Here is a 17,208-nt window from a genome sequence, read left to right as displayed (position 1 = left end):
CAATAGATTGATAAATCCTCAAATGTCGAACAAAAGACTCCGAAGAAAAGGAGTCGAGCTTCCTCGAAGGTATAATAAAAAAATGACTAAGACTCAAAAGAAAAAGGCTCGACTCCTTTTTTTTTTTTGGAGTCCTTTGTTCGGCGTTTGATGATTTACCAATCTATTGGCACGACTAAGTTTAGGACATGACTCTGATACCATGATAGACGAACACGACTCTCCACATTGATATGATATTGTCCATTTTGAGCATAAGTTCTCGTGACTTTGCTTTGGGCTCCTTCAACTCTAAGCTTTGATTAAGAGGAGGCGTACTTTGTTCGGGAGGGAGGTGTTGGATCGATAATATTCTTAAAATAAAAAAATAAAAAATAATAATAATAACTTTTAAAGAAATTTAATAAATACCCTTCAAATTTTTAAAAAATTATTATTAATACAATCTACCTCTCTAAAAAAAGTTTATAAAAATTCTTACCGTCAATATATAAATCAAAATCGTCTCGACAAATAAATATTTTAAAATTTTGGATAATCTAAATAAAATAATAAATGAGAAAAAAAAAATAATGAGAAATTCTTTTATATCTTAAATTTTTAAGGGCATGACTCTGATACCATGTTAGGAATCATGAACCACCACAATGGTATTGTCCACTTTGAGTATAAGCTCTTATGGTTTTGCTTTTGATTTCTCCAAGAAGCCTCATACTAATGAAGACGTACCCTTAATTAGCCGATGTAGGACTCCTTTCCCTATAATCCTCAACAATCCTCCGCTTGACCAAAGTACACCATAGAGCCTCCCTCGAGGCCTATGAAGCCCTCGAACAACCTCCTCTTAATCGAGACTCGACTCCTTCTCTAGAGTCCTCAAACAAAGTACACCCTTTGTTCGACACTTGAGGATTCTATTGACATAGCTAAGTTAAGGGTATGACTCTGATACCATGTTAGGAATCACAAACCTCCACAATAGTATAATATTGTCCACGTTGAGCATAAGCTCTCATGGCTTTGCTTTTGGTTTCTCAAAAGGCTTCATAGGAGACGTGTTCCTTACTTATAAACCTATGATCATCCTCTAAATTAGCTAATGTCGGACTCCCTCCCAACAATCCTCAACACAACACTAGCATCAGCATGCAAAGTTTTGAGATCCAACAAAATGTAATCGCAAATGAGACTGTAAAGATTGATTTTATGAACCAGATAATACCTTATGAACAGTGATGTTCCCAAGCTTATCAGATGCAGCAGCCTCAAACACATTCACCAATTCCCCAACCCTATTCAGATAAATTCCATCACAAATTCTCTGCAAGTTTTCAAAAACCGGCTCAAATGCCAAAACACGAAAACCCATCGCAGCAGCAGCGAAGCTAGCCATTCCCACATTAGCACCCACATCAACAACATACCCATCTCTAGAATCGCTCTTCATCTTCTCCAAAACCTCCTGAATCGTCACCGAAATATCCGGCTTACGAAAGGGCTTTCCCTTCAGCATCCTGACAATGTTCTTGTGGGGCTTATCGGGCAAATTCCCCAAATCCGCGATCGAAAACAGAAACGGATATCGAACTCCTTCCACAACGTTGGCGATAACCGGGAAGGATTGAGGGCATTTGAAGCAATCGAAGGGAGAGATTGATCGGAAAGGAAAATCGGGTTTGATTGTGAAACTAGGAGTGGATTGCTCTGAAGGATTCGAGTTACCGAATAGGAAGAAGAAAATGATGAGGATGCAGAATGAAAAGAGGAAGAACAGAGAAATCGGCGAGAGGAGTTTCGGTGCCTTGTCTCTTTTCCAGGCATTTGCCATGGAAATGTGAGATCAAACTAAAAAACTTCTAAAGGAGATCGAAATGGAGCCTGGAATAAACCGTGAAGAACCTGAGATTTCTAGAAAGTTAATGGCAGATCTGTGAAGAAGCTGAAATTTCCAGAAAATTAATGGTAGATCTGTGAAGAACTGGATTCTTTCTAATTCTGGCGAGAGAGTGAGTTGTCCAAGCGAAGGAGATGAATTCTCTTACCCCCAAAATCAATAAAACCAAATTAATAAAAATGGTTGGATGGTGAAAGTTGTGCGTTCAATAATTTATAATTAAAAGTGGACAATATACGAGTTCGTCTACCATGGTATCAGAGTCATGTCCTAAACTTAGTCGTGTCAATAGATTGATAAATCCTCAAATGTCGAACAGAAGACTCCGAAGAAAAGGAGTCGAGATTCCTCGAAGGCATAGTAAAAAATGACTAAGACTCAAAAAGAAAAAGGCTCGACTCCTTTTCTTTTGGAGTCCTTTGTTCGACGTTTGAGGATTTACCAATCTATTGACACGACTAAGTTTATGACATGACTCTGATACCATGATAGACGAAGCATAAGTTCTCGTGACTTTACTTTAGGCTCCCCAAAAGACCTCACTCCAATGAAAAGAGTATTATTTGTTGTCAATTGTTCTGGGGTTTGTGTCAATGCAGCAACCAGAAGTCTAACGCCTTCAATTCTAAGTCTCGATTAAGAGGAGGCGTACTTTGTTCGGGAGGGAGGAGTTTGATCGATAATATTCTTAAAATAAAAAAATAAAAAATAATAATAATAACTTTTAAAGAAATTTAATAAATACCCTTCAAATTTTTAAAAAATTATTATTAATACAATCTACCTCTCTAAAAAAAAGTTTATAAAAATTCTTACCGTCAATATATAAATCAAAATCGTCTCGACAAATAAATATTTTAAAATTTTGGATAATCTAAATAAAATAATAAATGAGAAAAAAAAAATAATGAGAAATTCTTTTATATCTTAAATTAAAATTCATAATAAAACCCAAGTTTAGATCAAAGCCCAACGAAATTTCAATTCAGAAATGGGCTTTCTGTAGGCCCAACATGCGTTGAAACGAAGAGCAAAAGCCCATTTTCGTCGGCCCATAACTGTCCTTTTTCCCGGGTGAATCCATTCTTTGAGATTCTCGTCAAAATCCCATCGGTTTCACCATTTTCTTCCTCAAGTTCCGTTTTCAGTTTTCGATCTGAGATCTTCAGTTTGGTCGGAAATGGGGAAAGGCGGAGCCATCTCCGAGAATGTTCTGAAGAAAGTCCTCCTCTCGTACTCATACGTCGCGATATGGATCTTCCTCAGCTTCTCTGTCATCGTCTACAACAAGTTCATTCTGGATCAAAAGATGTACAATTGGCCCTTTCCGATCTCTCTCACCATGATCCATATGGCCTTTTGTTCCTCCATCGCGTATCTTCTCGTCAGCGTCTTTAAAGTTGTGGAGCCTGTGTCGATGTCCCGCGAGCTCTACTTCAAATCCGTGGTTCCGATCGGAGCTCTGTATTCGCTTTCCCTCTGGTTTTCTAATTCAGCGTATATCTATCTATCGGTTTCTTTTATACAGATGCTCAAGGCTCTGATGCCTGTCGCTGTGTACTCGATCGGAGTTACGCTTAAGAAGGACAAGTTTAAGTCTGATACTATGGCTAATATGGTTTCGATCTCGCTTGGTGTTGCGGTCGCTGCGTATGGAGAGGCGAAATTTAATTCCAAGGGTGTGACTTTGCAGCTGTTGGCGGTCGCGTTCGAGGCGACTCGATTGGTGATGATCCAGATTTTGTTGAATTCCAAGGGTATTTCGCTGAATCCCATCACGTCGCTTTACTACGTGGCTCCGTGTTGCTTGGTTTTCTTATCTGTCCCTTGGTTAATAATGGAGTACCCTTTGTTGAGGGATAATTCGAGCTTCCATTTGGATTTCGTGATTTTTGGTACCAATTCATTATGTGCTTTTGCTTTGAATCTTGCGGTGTTTTTACTGGTCGGCAAGACATCTGCTTTGACTATGAATGTTGCTGGAGTAGTGAAGGATTGGTTATTGATCGCATTCTCCTGGTCTGTGATTAAGGATACGGTGACAGCCATTAATTTGTTCGGTTATGGGCTCGCCTTCTTAGGAGTTGCGTATTACAACCATTCGAAGTTGCAGGCACTCAAAGCCGCTGAGGGTCAGAAAAAGGCTCAGCAAGCAGACGAGGAAGCTGGTAGGTTGTTGGAGGAAAGAGAAGGGAATGAAAGGAAGATTGATAGTCAAAAGTAGGCGACTGACAGGCTTGAGCCTTTACGAGGAGTTGTGCAGAAGAGAACATTTCGATGGTGTTGAAAAGTAGCTGCGAAAATCGAATTCATATCTCAACTAAGTTTTGGAGTTTTGGGTTAGGTATGCGTTCTTAGATATATTATTTCTTTTGGTTTCATCTATTTATTATGGGGTTGATGGGGTTGATGGGGTTGATTTTAGTGCCTAATGTTGTAGTACAGAATCTATTTCTTTGACTGGAGAATGAACTGTTGTGGATGTTTATGGGATTGAGCTTCCACCAAAATGTTTAACTAATATCTACTATTATTTATGATCTTTTGGTTTTGTTTTGAGGCCCATTTCTAGAAGAACACCCCCCGTTCCCAAGGCACCACGCTGATTTTAAGTGCAACACTGTTATGCTCTTACATCATATGCTTATAGGCATTAGAACAGCTTCCACTAAGTCTCTGCACCTACCCTTTTTTTGTTTCCGGAAAAAGGATTAGGCTCAGGATTGCCTTATAGAGTATCGAAATGAAAATAGTGATTTGGGAATGGGGATTTAAAAGAGATCAAGAAAGAGTTCAGCTTTAGCAAATTCAACATGAGAATATCCATTGAAATTGGGATCTTCTTATCCTTATAAAATGATCCCTGGTCAATGAAGAGCTCTTATTTATGCCCACTCTTTCCTTTGCCAATCATTATCAATCCACGCTCTGGAGTAATGTGCAATACAAGAAAAAGCTGAACAAACCCAAAATCTAGCTTAGTTGACTAGCATTTCTCAGCAGCAGATCCCTCATTTGTAGTAGTTTCCATCGCTAGAACTTGTTTGGGTTTCTGTGGCTTATACCATATTGCACAGACTAAAAATGCTACAAAATTTATGGCACTCAGTGTAGCTAGAAGCCCATAGAAACAATCTAACCTAGCATAATTTATGTTGTCTGCAAGCCATCCCTGTCCATCCTTGCTCCCTGTCACCCTCTTCACAACTGCGACCAGAAAACTACTAAGAAAAAACCCAAGTGATAAAGTTGTGAGGAAGAGGCCAGTGCTCAGAGATTTCATTCCCTTTGGGGATTGTGTTATGAAGAAATCAAGCTGGCCAGTATAGATGAAAGCTTCTGCAGAGCCCACCAAGAAGAATTGAGGAATCAGCAAGAACACACTTAAAGGCAAGGTTCCTGTGGATCTACCCACAGCTTTAGCCACTGAGAGTCGTTTCATCTCGACTAAAGCGGCAGCTGCCATTCCTAAAGTTGACAGGATAAGTCCTATGGCAATCTTCTGTAGGTTTGTAAAACCTGTAAAAAAAAAAAAAAGGACGAATCATGTTTTCCAAGGTTCCTTATTTTATGCATATGGATAGGCACCCTTAGAATTAACTGAACTCGTAATCTAGTTCTTGAAGATTAGCTTGCTTTCTCCAATAGGTATGCTCTTCTTAAACTTTGCAACCTTCAATAAAGTTGTGGTAATTCATTGGAAGTTCATTTCAGATCTTATTATGTATTTGATATTTTTACTTTTTTAAAAAATTACCTTCGTTTCCAAATGTTACTACTAACAGTCACAAAACCTTTAATTTTATGTGCTCTTGCAGATTAACTATTCTGAAAAACCTTTAGAGATGACAAAATTTCTGACAACAACCGGGAATCTCGGTTAGACTGGGAACATGGGCAGAAATAGATATGTAAGGTTTTTTTTCTCTGATTTAATTTCGAGAATGGGAATGGAGGATACTATGAAGATTCTATATTTAGCCAGTTATAATCTTGGTTCGATTTTGTTGGATTGGAGCCTTTTTTTTAATTAGTTGGGACCCCCATTTTTCGTTGGATGTTTCTGTATGGCCTTTTTTTTTCCTCAATGAAAACTTGGTTTCTTACCCAAAAAAAAATAAGATTCCATCTTTACCTGGTTGCCCTTTCCACTTCTTCCAAAGAGGCATGACAAGACGGTCATAAAAGGTCAGCGTGATCAATATGGCTGCCACAAAGAAAACAGTTAGAGAACCGGCAGGGATTTGGAAAGCCCCTAAAGATCTTTCCATGGTCGATGCCTGCACCACTGAGAAAGTGATCATCTGGGCATATGTAGTCCAGAAGATTATGGTTGTGGCCCATATTGGTAGGAGCCTCGTCATCATCTTCACCTCCTCTACCCTTGTTACGGAGCAGAGCTTCCATGGATTGTGAGCTGAGCTTACAGATTTCTCAAAATCTCCCTCTGCCACAATTGCAGCCTTGTCCAGAAGTCTAGAAAGAAAAAAAATACATTAATAGCCTTCAAAAACTTACCCTTGTCCACATCTTTATTTACAGGATGTTCCTTTTCAAATCAACTTGTAAAGGTTAAGCCAACAAAACACATACACACAGAAACGGTCTAATCTTCAAGTATTATTAGGTAGGCCAAAAAATCACTTACTGGAATTGATTTGTGTGATCAACAGTTGATGTTGCAGCAGGATCCTCATATAGCATAGCATCATTGTGTGGAAGTTCCATCTTCCTCTTGTTTATTGCTGCAACAATGACCTGGAAGATATGAACTATTGGACTTCCCATGCTTTTCTTGTATCTATACCTCTTAGTACCACACAGGAATATCAAAACTGCTGTGAACATTGAAACAGAACAAATTCCATAAGCCCAACTGCGTCCCACTTCATCTTGCAAGTAAACAAGCACTGTCACTGCTAGCAAAGTCCCACTGCTGACAAACAAGAAAAATCTGTTGAAGAAATATGCCATTTGAGCCTTCTCTTTGTCATTTTTCTCGTCAAATTGATCGGTCCCAAATCCTGAAACACTGGATTTGAGACCTCCAGTTCCCAGAGCTATTATGTACAGAGGCAAATAAATCATTCCCATTTGAAATCCATTAGCTTGCTTGCAGTTGTGGCTGGCACTAGGATCACAAGGAGGTGGATGTAATTGTGGTAGCTTTGTTATTACTGCTAGAGTTCCAGTTCCCTAATTCATTTTAGCAAATATGGTTGAGATAAGAAAAGACAAAATAAGATTGTCAAATGTCAAATTGACTGGAGAAAATCTATAATTACCAGTGTCTGTATTGAGGCAAAGATTGCTATTGTCTTGTATCTTCCAAGGAACGAATCTGCTAGAAAACCTCCAAGCAAGCAAAGGAGGAAACATGTTCCCATGAAATCTGTGACAATGTTGGCTGAAGTTGCACTAGGCAGATGCAATGTTCCCACCAAGTAAGTCACCAGATTGACAGCTATTCCCATTGTTGAAAGTCTTTCACATAACTCAATCCCTGTCCAAAATTTAATGAGTCTGATTCAGTCTGTAGCAAAAAATCCATCCTCTCTAATGATTTTATCTTTCATTCCGTTATGATTTATTTCTTTATTTGAGTTTTCTTGGAGAAACAAGGATATCCAAAATTCACACCAGAAAGAGAACTTTTTATGTAGCCAAGGAATGTGCACTGGTATTAAATATTCTTCCTTTTGTAGAAAATCGAGTATAATTGAAGATGGGCGAAAGGAGTTGCATTTAAATATGTGCAAAAGATCCAGCTAGAATATTTGTCCTTTTCCCTTTCGAGACATAATGTCATGGACAGTACTATTTGAAGTTGTCTATAGCTTTAGTACCTCGTTAGGGTCCCATCCTCTCACCTCAAGAGGTCGAAAAATATTGATCGAAACTGAGATTGAGCAGGCTCTGAATAGTGAATGTAAACGTGCTAAAGATTTATACCAATCAAAACTTCATAAAACCCAAAATCCTATCTTTCTTGATTAAGATCAACATTTTTTTCTCTGATTCTCTACGAAATTTGACCATCTTGGATCATCCTTCTAAAACATCTCATAAACACCATGGTCATGCCTTGAATCTGCAAATGTAGCTGTTAATAATAGTTACATTGACCATGAAACTCGTTCAAACTCTTCTCACAACTAGATTAGCTATGTATTTCAGTCCGGACAAGGGAAGAATTTGAAGTTCTGGATGATCTAAGACTACCTTTTGTCCAAACTAGATAGCTAGGTGAGATATGGGAACATGTCAAACTATTCTCTTGGACAACCTTATTTAAATTCTTGAAGCTGGTTTTGGTTTCAGTTCCCAGAAACACTTCAAGAAAGAGGTGTGTATCAGAGAGATGAGACAAAATGCAGTACCTACGATAAGAGCAGCAGGGACCCAACCACCAGTTTTAGATCGGTTTGCCGGAAACCCTTTGTAGTCCACAGCATCAGAAACTGTCAAACTTTGTTTTTCATCCTGCAGCCATTGAAAACTTTAATTAGAAAGAAGAAATATTTGAACATTATCCTATTTTGAATTCTACAATGAACTGAAAAGAACTGACCATTCTTTGGTAGAGAATGTAAGCTACGAAGTGAGCCTTATGCTGCTGCTTCAGCTATTCTCCAACTCGGTTTGTTTATTTGCATTGTTGGGATCTTTCCATTATATAGACATTCTTTGGCAAGTTAGATAACTACTAAAAGTATCTATTACAAGGCTGATACAGGTCATATTTGGTCATGATGCTCATTTAAAATTTGTTTCTTTCAAGAATGATATTTGCCAAAAATATCAGGGGGAATGTGTAAAGAAGAGATTGATTGTAAAGGCTACACGACAGGACCATGGGAATCTTAAAATTCAAAACCAATAGCTTTATCATTCTCTGTTCTATCAGGTAAGATCGGGTTTAATTTGAAGATTGTGAAATCAATGACACTCAAGACTTCCTGTGAGTGCTTTTGCTACCCCACTCACTAGCCAAATCCATCTGCCTTTCTTCTTCTATCGTCTGACCCGAGCAAATAAGGATAAGAAACCCAGAGGCAGGTAAGAACTGCCACTCAAATTGAAAATAAGTAAACATGATTTGGTGTATAATGAGTTTGGTAGAATAGTATTACCACCAAATATTTAAATCCTATAGGAAATGTGTCAAAGCTCCTCTTTCACTCGGGTTTCACTATCTCTTTGATTGAAGCAATTCAGACATCCGCCATAAGGTAAACCACTGCCTCTCAGGCCCAGACTGATTCCACCATAGAGGCCAAAGTAGTTCTAATTGATTATATAGTTTACGTTACGCCAATGTAACTCCCAAAATTTTGAATATATTCAAAATGATTCCTGAGAGGTATTATGTTAGTCCTAAGTTAGCTTGTTGTTAGGGGTATTATGTTAGGTTATGGAGTCGGCTACTTATTTATAACGTACGCAATGGTTATACATTGTAAAACTATATATGGGCTATGATTATATATGTAAGAGTCTATATAGTAAACTATGTATAGTAAAAGACGGTATATCTGATAAAGCTATATATGGTAGATAATTATATACAGTAGATGGTTATATCTGGTAAAACTATATATAGTAAACTGAGCCATATATATCTCCTAGGCAGTGCTTATGGAGTCATCAATATAAACCTCTAGCCAATATTCCTCTTTGCATTTTCTCTCTCCTGTTCTTTGTGTTCATCTAGATCGAGTATGTGTTGTTGTCCGATCCTTGATAGTCTTAGTAAAATCTAGAAATTTTGTATTTCTTCCACATTTAAACAGGTTCTTACCCTGCTCCCACTGTTGATCTCATTCACACCACCATCTTTCCAAGCATAGTATTGGAAATGTCTTATCCTTCTCATAGTATGATAAAATTGTCATTGGACTAATCATTTTCTCATTGACATCATTTATTTACAAACTCACTTAAGAATTAGTGTTTGAAAACAAAGTTACTGTCAGTATTTTTCCACTTTTAGGTAGCAGATTCTTGGTATCTGAGAACGGGGGAAGGTTCTATGAGATGAGAACTACTGTAAGTTTATCTTTCAAGACAGGTGGAAGCATTGTTGAAGGCCATGTGAGTATCAGTTGATCATGTTATTTTAAGTCAGGCACATAATGATTGCTTTTGAATTGTTTCCAAACATTACATGTTAGTGGGATTAGGAGTCCCCTCCCAAACAAATTATTTGCTCAATTCTTTTATAGACAATATCTGTGTATTCATTTCTCCTCTTTTGAACCATATAATTTTTCAGAACATTTGAAGTGAAGGTTAAGATATTAGGGAATTTGCTTGCTTTCTTTCTCACTTCTATTCACTCTGCTTTGAAAAAAGGGTTTTGTAATTTTGTTCTCATAGTCGTATACAATATCTGACACACTGTTTTAGGTTCAACTCTCGTAACATTCTAATGGAGACTCTATTATGTTGTTCGTCTTGTTAGCTAGCTGGTGTTTAGAATCTTGGTTGAAAATTGAGACGTAGAAGGAGTGTGGTAGTGATTTAGAACAACATGACAGTGTTTAGGTTCTCCAATTTTTGTTTCAGGTCACTCACCGGTCCAATTTTCGTAATATTCTAACGAATACTCTATTACTCTGCTTGTCCTGTTAACTAACCAGTGCTTAGACTCTTGGATGAAAATTGAGACATAGAACGAGTGTGGTAGTGATTTAGAACACTGTGATAGTGTTGAGGATCTCCAATTTTTGTTTCAGGTCGTTGACACAGTTTTAAGTCCAATTCTCATAACACTCTAACGCAAACTCTATTACGTTGCTTGCCCTGTTAGCTAGCTGGTACTTAGAATCTTGGATGAAAGATTAAAATTGAGACGTAGAACGAGGGTGGTAGTGATCTAGAACAGCGTGATGGTATTGAGGTTCCTCCATTTTTGTTTTAGGTCATTAACACAGTTTTAGGTCCAATTCTCGTAAAACAGATATCTACTACAAAGGTAATTTTGAACTTTTTTAAAAGGTTAAATATAATATTGCGACTTTCAAAAGAATAATTGACGGTATTTAATCTGAGAAGAAAATGACAAATGCAAAACGAAAATTAGAGCAATTATTAGATCAAAATAGGACAATTGCAAATTAAATATATATCAAAAGCTTGCATCCCTTTTTCTTTATATGCACATCTGCAACCAAGTTCTGACTCGTAGGGTACAAATACAACATTTGAGCTCAATGATTAGAAGCAAAGGTTTGCTTTTTAGATGCTCATATCCTTTAAAAATGTTATTAAAAACCCCCATATAATTTACATGATCTTTTAACTACTTTACAAGTTTAACAAAACTCGACATGTGACACCCATTACAAGTCTCAATATGCTTGACACCTATTACAACTGGGACGTTTATTTGGTGTCTTGACCTCAAGCTATGTAGATCTTGACACCTCGTTCTTCGTAAATTCTCAAAGTAAATGTAGATCAGTACAATTACTGTGAGATCCTACATCAACTAGAGAGGAGAACGAGTGGACAACGTCCTCGAAAGAGGGTGGATTGTGAGATCTCACATCGGTTGGAGAGAGGAACGAAACATTTTTTATAAGGGTATAAAAACTTCTATCTAACAGACGGGTTTTAAAAACTTTGAGGGAAAGTTCGAAAGAAAAAGTGTAAAGAAGACAATATCTGCTAACGGTGAGCTTAGGCTGTTAGAGACACGTACTCTTTTTGAGGTCGAGAGTTTAAATGTAATTATTGTACTAAAAAGATAGAATAAGAATGAAGCAATGGGATGCATCGACAGAGACACAAAAACAAAAAGAAGGCAGAAAATAATTTAGTACAATGCAATATCTTAGCTTTTGAATGTGGTGAGCACTTTCTACATTACCAACAGACCAGAAAAAATGGAAATATCGTACAGCTTCATGCCATTACAGCAACATCCAACGTGAAATAAGTGGATAAAGTCCATAACATGACAATCAAATTAGGGCCTATCCCCTTTCGGTCTCCACTAAACTAAAAAGTTTGCCCGTCTCGCTCAGGACTAGGCGATATTAAGAGTATATTTGAACTGACTTTCTAAACGTTTTAAAATGTTTTTGAGCAATTAAAAACTCGATACAAACTTACCTTGATTCAACGATTTGCACGAGTTCTACTAGGAGAGGACTTTCTTCTCGTGAAATAAACATGTTTTCCCCCTCTCTCGCTCTTGATTTTAGTTAAAAAGGGAAGGAAAAAGAAAATCAAAATTTGGTAGGATGAACGAGTTTCCACAAACAATAATTTTTAAAAGGTGAATTATAAGTTTCATGTCAACATCATTGTATGAATTGGATAAGAACGACTTGCTTTATAAGATTGGAAATGAGAGGATTTTAAACCTTAAATGTGAATACCACGTCAGCCAAACTTTATGGAGAGATGATCCTAAAAAAGAAGGTATTGAAAACCATTTATAATGCAACATTATTCATTTATTTGAATCGAAATAAGTATCTACCGTTCTTACATGACATCTATCTGACCTTACTTCATTTACTACGACTTCCTTTTCGAGAACATATCTCGTCACCTATTATCCAGTCTCCTGCATAATTTAAGAAAGTTTGCGACTTCGTTACGACCTCTTTCCCTTCTGTCACTCTCCAATCACACCGTTCTCAGAATCATAAATTTCACCTTTTAAAGTAAGTATAATGATAAATGTATTGGTAAATATTATAAAAATATATATAAATTACAAAACCATAATTATTCCATACCTATATTATTAAAAAGAAAAACAAATTAAACTATTTAATTAGTTTATTAGGAAGGTAATAAATTTTGAAATATTTTAACAAGTTTAATAGTAATTTTGGAGGTGGGTAAATGTTTTAAAACTAAAGAATCAAAACAAACTAGTACATTCGAGTTCCCGTCAAACTATGTTTATACAATCTTTATGAACGACCAGTCAAACTATTCCCGTCAAACTATGTTTATACAATCTTTATGAACGACCAGTCAAACTATGTTTATACAATCTTCATGAACGACCAAATTATATCATATCGAAGATATCTTAATAACCCAAATACCAAACAACCCACGGAATTAATATTCTTCGACATAAGTGAATGTACAAGAATTTAAAACCATAAACGGAAAAAAACAATTATCATTAAGAACCTCCCAAACATACCATATCTTCCATGGTTTAATAATTGCTAATCATTATGTAATTGAGCAGAGACATTGTAGCCTTAAGCGATCTAGGACTCCTTTTTCCATGGCATGTGAAAGGTCAATAATTGACCCTTCTTTTCACATCTATTATATTATCAATAATGGTGCAAAAATGCAAAGAGATGCTGATGAACAAGCCATGCTTCATTAATCAAATAGAGGCAAACTCACAGGGATAAACATTAGCTTAAACTGTCATTAAAATTGTACGAGTGCTTTGTCTCATTCTTAATGGCAAAAAAGAAGCTCAATATATATAGGTTAATACCAAGGCAGTTTCCCCTAATTGCACAACAACTTCAGTCAAAGCCTCCGGAGCAGCGACCATGACGATCAAAGAAGCCCATCATACCGAACGCCATATAGAACACGCTTCAAATCAACAGCTTCTCAATGGCATCCTGCATTTAAGAAGGAAATACAGTGTATTATCAAGGGGAAATAGATACTTGAGAAAGATGATACCTCACGAAAGATGAGGTAGTAATTACCTTCAGTTGCTGTATCTGAGATTTCAATTGGCTTCCCTCGTTTGTTGTTACAGAGCATGCAATTACAGGTCTAGTGACACCACATGCTCGGCCAAGAGCTTGCTTTGAAGGGACAAATACATAAGGCACATTCTGCAAGTTTGGGTATAAAACCATTATATCATAGAGCAATAAGCACAATTTTTCATCTTGGAACATAAGATTCTATGATATTGAAGTCAGGAAAGGAAATCATCCCTACTATTTGGTTCTTATAAGGACTGTATATGATCAAATATCTGCAAATATAACATGACAGTAAAAGGCATTTTCCCTCGAGATCTTTTACAAACAAACCATAATTGAATAATTATCAGCATGAGCCCAAAGATAACTGTTATGGGCGTATTAGAGCGATGTTAGCACCCCCTTACCCCTAAACAAAAAGGTTTTTCTAGGGCCCTCTTATCTCTTCCTTCTCCGAGCTTGGGTTATGGAAGAAGCCCCTCACGTAAATTGTTTTGAATGGGTTAATCAATCATTTGTCTATTGGCATGGACATAGCACACAAAACCTCGATCCTCAAAAGGAGCGAAGCAACTTTACAGAGTGGGAGAGGTGAAGGAGCGAAGTAATGAGACCGATAGGGAGAGGAGTGAGAGGAGTACTCTTCGTAGCTAGCTCGCAGGTCTAACTCTATCCAAAAAGAGACTCCATAACAAGGCAAAAGGATAAATTCATCTTTTACATCGTAGAATCCAGAAAGAACGATGAAACAAAAAATAGAGAGCTGTTAACTATTGCGTCTGTATAAACGCCAAATTCTTGCATTGTTTACACTAAGGTTTCACTAGTTAAGAAACAGTACAATAAATAGCAGGGGAGATATGGGGATACTTCAATACGTTCATTCACCCATTCGTCAAAATCTCTATACTAACAAGTAACAACAGAAAACCATGACTATCAACCGAAAGTTCAAACAACAGATAGTTTTACCTTATCTTCAGCCAACAATGGAAGATGGAGAAGAATCTCAAGCGGCTCAGTATCAGCAGCCATCACTACAAACTCCGAAATTCCTCTATTCAGCGTCTTAGTGGCTGAAAATCCATCAAAAGAAAACCATTAACCAACGGAAAACAAATAACACCATACAAAATCCTCACCGAATACTTCTTACGAAGCCAGAACGTTGATCAAACGAAACACACTAACTTTAAACAAATCACGCTACCTTCATTCGCGCCCTTCTTGAGCTGCTTGTAGTTAGCAGCCTGCTGAACAAGATCAAGAATAGTAATTGTGAGCTGCGCATCGGCCAAAGGATAGGCTTTGGGATTCACTGCTTCTCCTGTCTGCAAAAACACAACCACCATAAAAATCCATGCAAACGAATGAAACAAGGATCAACGTAAGTTCATCAAACAAAGATACAGTACCATTTTAGATCCAAGAAGAAAGGTAGGGTTTTAACACAACGACAGCAGAATTCGAGGGAAACAAAATTAGGGTTTAAGAGCTACCGGTAAATTCTTGACGATATATGTATGGAAGATATAGAGAAGACTCAAGGTCACTGGGCCGAGACCCTTGGACACTGACGTCTAAATTGGGCCCAAGCCCAATATATCTAACAAGGCCGGCCCAGTTTAGATCTTGGGCTTGGACCATATAATTGTACTTTTGGATCCACTCAGCCCATTAGTGGACCATATAATTCTAAATTTTAAAATACTACATTTTCACATTTCTAAATTTTAAAAATATAAATGTACCAAATAAAAATTAAATAAAAATACCTTTTAAATTTGTATTTTATTTCAAAAATATCCTTTAATTTTTATTTATTTTTTAACAATACCATTAAATTTCAAGGAAAAAAAAACGAATAATAAAAATTGGCTAAATTAATAAAAATACTTCTAAATTTATATTTTATTTCAAAAATACTCTTTAATTTTTATTTATTTTTTAACAATTCCACTTCGTGAAAAAAAAAACCAATAATACATTTACTTTCCTACAATTTTTAAAATTAAATAAAAATGGACTAAATTAATAAAAATAATTCTAAATTTGTATTTTATTTCAAAAATACCTTTTAATTTTTATTTATTTTTTAACAATACCACTCAATTTGGAGGAAAAAAAAAACAAATAATGCATTTACCTTCCTACAATTTTAAAAATTAAATAAAATTGGCTAAATTAATAAAAAATACGTCTAAATTTATATTTTATTTCAAAAATACCCTTTAATTATTTTTTTTTTTTAACAATACCACTAAATTTCGAGGAAAAAGAAACAAATAATACATTTACCTTCCTACAATTTTAAAAATTAAATAAAAATTGGCTAAATTAATAAAAAATACTTCTAAATTTGTATTTTATTTCAAAAATACCCTTTAACTTTTATTTATTTTTTAACCATACCACTAAATTTTTAATACAAATACCTTCCTACGATTTTAAAAATTAAACAAAAAATTGGCTAAATTAATAAAAAAATACTTCTAAATTTATATTTTATTTCAAAAATACCTTTTAATTTTTTATTTATTTTTTAACAATACCACTAAATTTCGAGGAAAAAAAAAACAAATAATACAATTACCTTCCTACAATTTTAAAAATTAAATAAAAATTGACTAAATTAATAAAAAATACTTCTAAATTTGTGTTTTATTTCAAAAATACTCTTTAATTTTTATTTATTTTTTAACAATACCACTAAATTTTGAGGAAAAAAACCAATAATATATTTACCTTCCTACAATTTTAAAAATTAAATAAAAATTGGCTTAAAAGAACCCATTTTAAAATTTTTTTAAAAAAATTAAAAATGGTAAAAATATAATATTTTAAAACCCAAAAATCAACTAAAAATTAAATTAACTGTAAAATGAAGGACTAAATAAGAATTTGCTCAAATGTTAGGGACCAATAGAATATATTTTTTAAAAATTTTAATATTTATTTATTTTTGTGCATGAGGTGGGCCCACTTTGGTCATCGGCGCCAATAGAAATCAAGACGCTAGCGCAAACCGGGACGACTGAACCCGCGAAATCCCGAATAGTAAAAGCTCGAGAGAAGTTCTTCAAAATCAAGAAAAACCCAGTTTTCATTTCCATTGATCGATCGCATTAAGCCCAATTCAAGAGGGTAGCCGACATGGGTTGGATTGGAGAGACCATTGAGTCTTTCAAATCCATCAAAATCAGGAAGGTTCTATCTCAGGCCGTCAGTTTTGGTACGTAAATTCAATCTTTAACATTTTGTTTACATTTTGCTGTTCATGAAATGAGCAATCTGCTGGGAAGTATTCGTTTGATTTTTCTTGATGATTCAAATTGATGGGGTATTGAACTGTTCTTCTTTGTATGATTCAAGAACTGCGAGTTATTTTTAGACATTGGTAGTGTGAATTTTCCCATTTAGTTTCTATAATTTTGGTCTAATTTGTTTCAGTGTCTCCAGAATTTAAATTTGTGATAGTTAACGAAACGATGGATGTGGAACGCATGATGAACAAATATATGCTAGTTTGACATGATTTGCAGATCAATGGCTGAAAGAAACGAACAATTAGATAAAATACAGTATCACAATCTTTAA

The 17,208-nt window shown here is 35.7% G+C and overlaps 4 protein-coding genes across 6 annotated transcripts; 1 reads left to right on the top strand and 3 right to left on the bottom strand.

Annotated features, from left to right (window-relative positions):
• Positions 1 to 1,080: 1,080 nt before the first annotated feature.
• On the bottom strand, positions 1,081 to 2,062 carry LOC111785657. The gene has a single exon (XM_023666037.1). It carries the CDS (start codon positions 1,826 to 1,828, stop codon positions 1,205 to 1,207), a length of 624 nt encoding a protein of 207 aa, XP_023521805.1. The 5' UTR covers positions 1,829 to 2,062; the 3' UTR covers positions 1,081 to 1,204.
• A 917-nt stretch (positions 2,063 to 2,979) lies between these two features.
• Positions 2,980 to 10,197, top strand: LOC111785656 (probable sugar phosphate/phosphate translocator At2g25520). Of its 3 annotated transcripts, XM_023666035.1 has the most exons (3): positions 2,980 to 4,238; positions 5,713 to 5,805; positions 9,888 to 10,197. In XM_023666035.1, exon 1 carries the CDS (start codon positions 3,075 to 3,077, stop codon positions 4,116 to 4,118), a length of 1,044 nt encoding a protein of 347 aa, XP_023521803.1. In that variant the 5' UTR covers positions 2,980 to 3,074; the 3' UTR covers positions 4,119 to 4,238; positions 5,713 to 5,805; positions 9,888 to 10,197. The 3 variants fall into 3 exon arrangements, with proteins under 3 accessions (XP_023521803.1, XP_023521804.1, XP_023521802.1); XM_023666036.1 differs by lacking the exon at positions 5,713 to 5,805; XM_023666034.1 differs by lacking the exon at positions 9,888 to 10,197 and having other exon boundaries at positions 5,713 to 6,012.
• Positions 4,676 to 8,873, bottom strand: LOC111785655 (protein NRT1/ PTR FAMILY 6.2-like). The gene is made up of 6 exons (XM_023666033.1): positions 8,466 to 8,873; positions 8,275 to 8,377; positions 7,180 to 7,397; positions 6,543 to 7,090; positions 6,030 to 6,370; positions 4,676 to 5,413 (listed from the first exon to the last, which is right to left on the bottom strand). Exons 1-6 carry the CDS (start codon positions 8,466 to 8,468, stop codon positions 4,881 to 4,883), a joined length of 1,746 nt encoding a protein of 581 aa, XP_023521801.1. The 5' UTR covers positions 8,469 to 8,873; the 3' UTR covers positions 4,676 to 4,880.
• Positions 10,198 to 13,237: 3,040 nt separating the features above from the next.
• On the bottom strand, positions 13,238 to 15,114 carry LOC111785654 (NHP2-like protein 1). The gene is made up of 5 exons (XM_023666030.1): positions 15,027 to 15,114; positions 14,822 to 14,942; positions 14,584 to 14,687; positions 13,606 to 13,737; positions 13,238 to 13,515 (listed from the first exon to the last, which is right to left on the bottom strand). The coding sequence occupies exons 1-5, from the start codon at positions 15,027 to 15,029 to the stop codon at positions 13,489 to 13,491; spliced, it is 387 nt and encodes a 128-aa protein (XP_023521798.1). The 5' UTR covers positions 15,030 to 15,114; the 3' UTR covers positions 13,238 to 13,488.
• Between the last annotated feature and the right edge of the window lie 2,094 nt (positions 15,115 to 17,208).

Source organism: Cucurbita pepo, unplaced genomic scaffold, assembly GCF_002806865.2.
Source record: "Cucurbita pepo subsp. pepo cultivar mu-cu-16 unplaced genomic scaffold, ASM280686v2 Cp4.1_scaffold000623, whole genome shotgun sequence".
NCBI lineage: Eukaryota > Viridiplantae > Streptophyta > Magnoliopsida > Cucurbitales > Cucurbitaceae > Cucurbita > Cucurbita pepo.
Note: the sequence above shows the minus strand (reverse complement) of the source record. Positions and strands in the feature narration are given on the sequence as shown.